At 34.1% G+C, this 1,106-nt stretch overlaps 1 protein-coding gene across 1 annotated transcript; it reads left to right on the top strand.

The window, feature by feature from the left end:
- Positions 1–217: 217 nt before the first annotated feature.
- LOC106104510 (glutamyl aminopeptidase-like) lies at positions 218–826 on the top strand (the record flags this gene model as incomplete). Its single annotated transcript, XM_013284588.1, has 3 exons — positions 218–426; positions 493–569; positions 669–826. Coding segments are annotated over exons 1-3 (391 nt in total), but the record flags the coding sequence as incomplete, so codon positions are not given.
- Between the last annotated feature and the right edge of the window lie 280 nt (positions 827–1,106).

The raw sequence follows: 1,106 nt of genomic DNA, 5'->3' as shown, positions 1-1,106 counted from the left end.
TGTTTTTTTATTGAAATAATGAGTATTATATTTTATACTATTTTTTTGTGTTCATACATGGTTTATCTACAAAATAAAGGCTATTCCAAAAATTAGGAAACATCCCCATTGCGGATGTCTATAGGCATTGGATGTTTCAGAATCAAGGTGCTTGTTCGTTAGCCACTTTAGAGTGTAGAAAAAAATCTTTTTTATTACAAGTGTCACATGAAATAAATCTTTTAGCTGACTATATCAGATCGAGCCCATCTTCTGAATGATGTATTCGCTATGGCGGAGGCTCGCTTGTTGCCTTACGACTTAGCTTTGAACCTGACCACTTACCTCAGAGAGGAGAGAGACTACGTGCCCTGGGATACCGCTTCCTCTGTATTTTCACAATTATCTTCTCGGCTACGTAACACGGAGATATATGATGATTTGCAGGTAAAGTTACTTAACAAACATATCTGCACTTTTAGTTTTTATGTTTATAGCGTTTATTTTTTTTAGAAATATGTTCAATCTTTGGTGGAGCCAGTATATCGTGAGCAGTCATGGACGAAAAGTAATTTCAGTGTTATAGAAGGGTTAGTTAAATTTAGTTTTTTTTTTAATTAGTCGAATCCTTTGTTACGTATATTTTAGAAATTTTTATAGGTAATGGTACATTTTTTTTACTTTTCCAGCCTGTTACGTACAAGAATATTGTCTTTGGCGACTGGTTTTAGTCTACCTGATGCTGAAGATAGAGTCAGAAGTCTGTTCTTAAGAAGTTTGAACAGCCACGGGACACCTGATGCGGTCCTCATCGACCCCGATCTAAGAGACTTTGTTTATTATTACGGTATTTAACATTTAAATCTGTACTTATACTGTAAAAAGGGAAAATTTGTATTTTTGTATTCATTAAAATTACTCAAAAACTACTGGGCCGATTTCAACAATTGTTTCGCCATTAAAAAGCTACTTTATCAGTGAGTAATATAGGCTATTTTTTAATTTAACGCAGGCGGAGTCGTGAGCAACAGCTAGTTCAAACTAAAGTTATATAAAAGCACATTTAATATTTTTTTTGTCAGGTATGAGATCAGCTACACAGTCTGATTGGGATAAATTGTGGCAAA

The sequence above is a fragment of the Papilio polytes genome, unplaced genomic scaffold, assembly GCF_000836215.1.
Source record: "Papilio polytes unplaced genomic scaffold, Ppol_1.0 DF823620.1, whole genome shotgun sequence".
NCBI lineage: Eukaryota > Metazoa > Arthropoda > Insecta > Lepidoptera > Papilionidae > Papilio > Papilio polytes.
The sequence above is the reverse complement of the archived record's forward strand: the minus strand, read 5'-3'. Positions and strand labels throughout refer to the sequence as shown.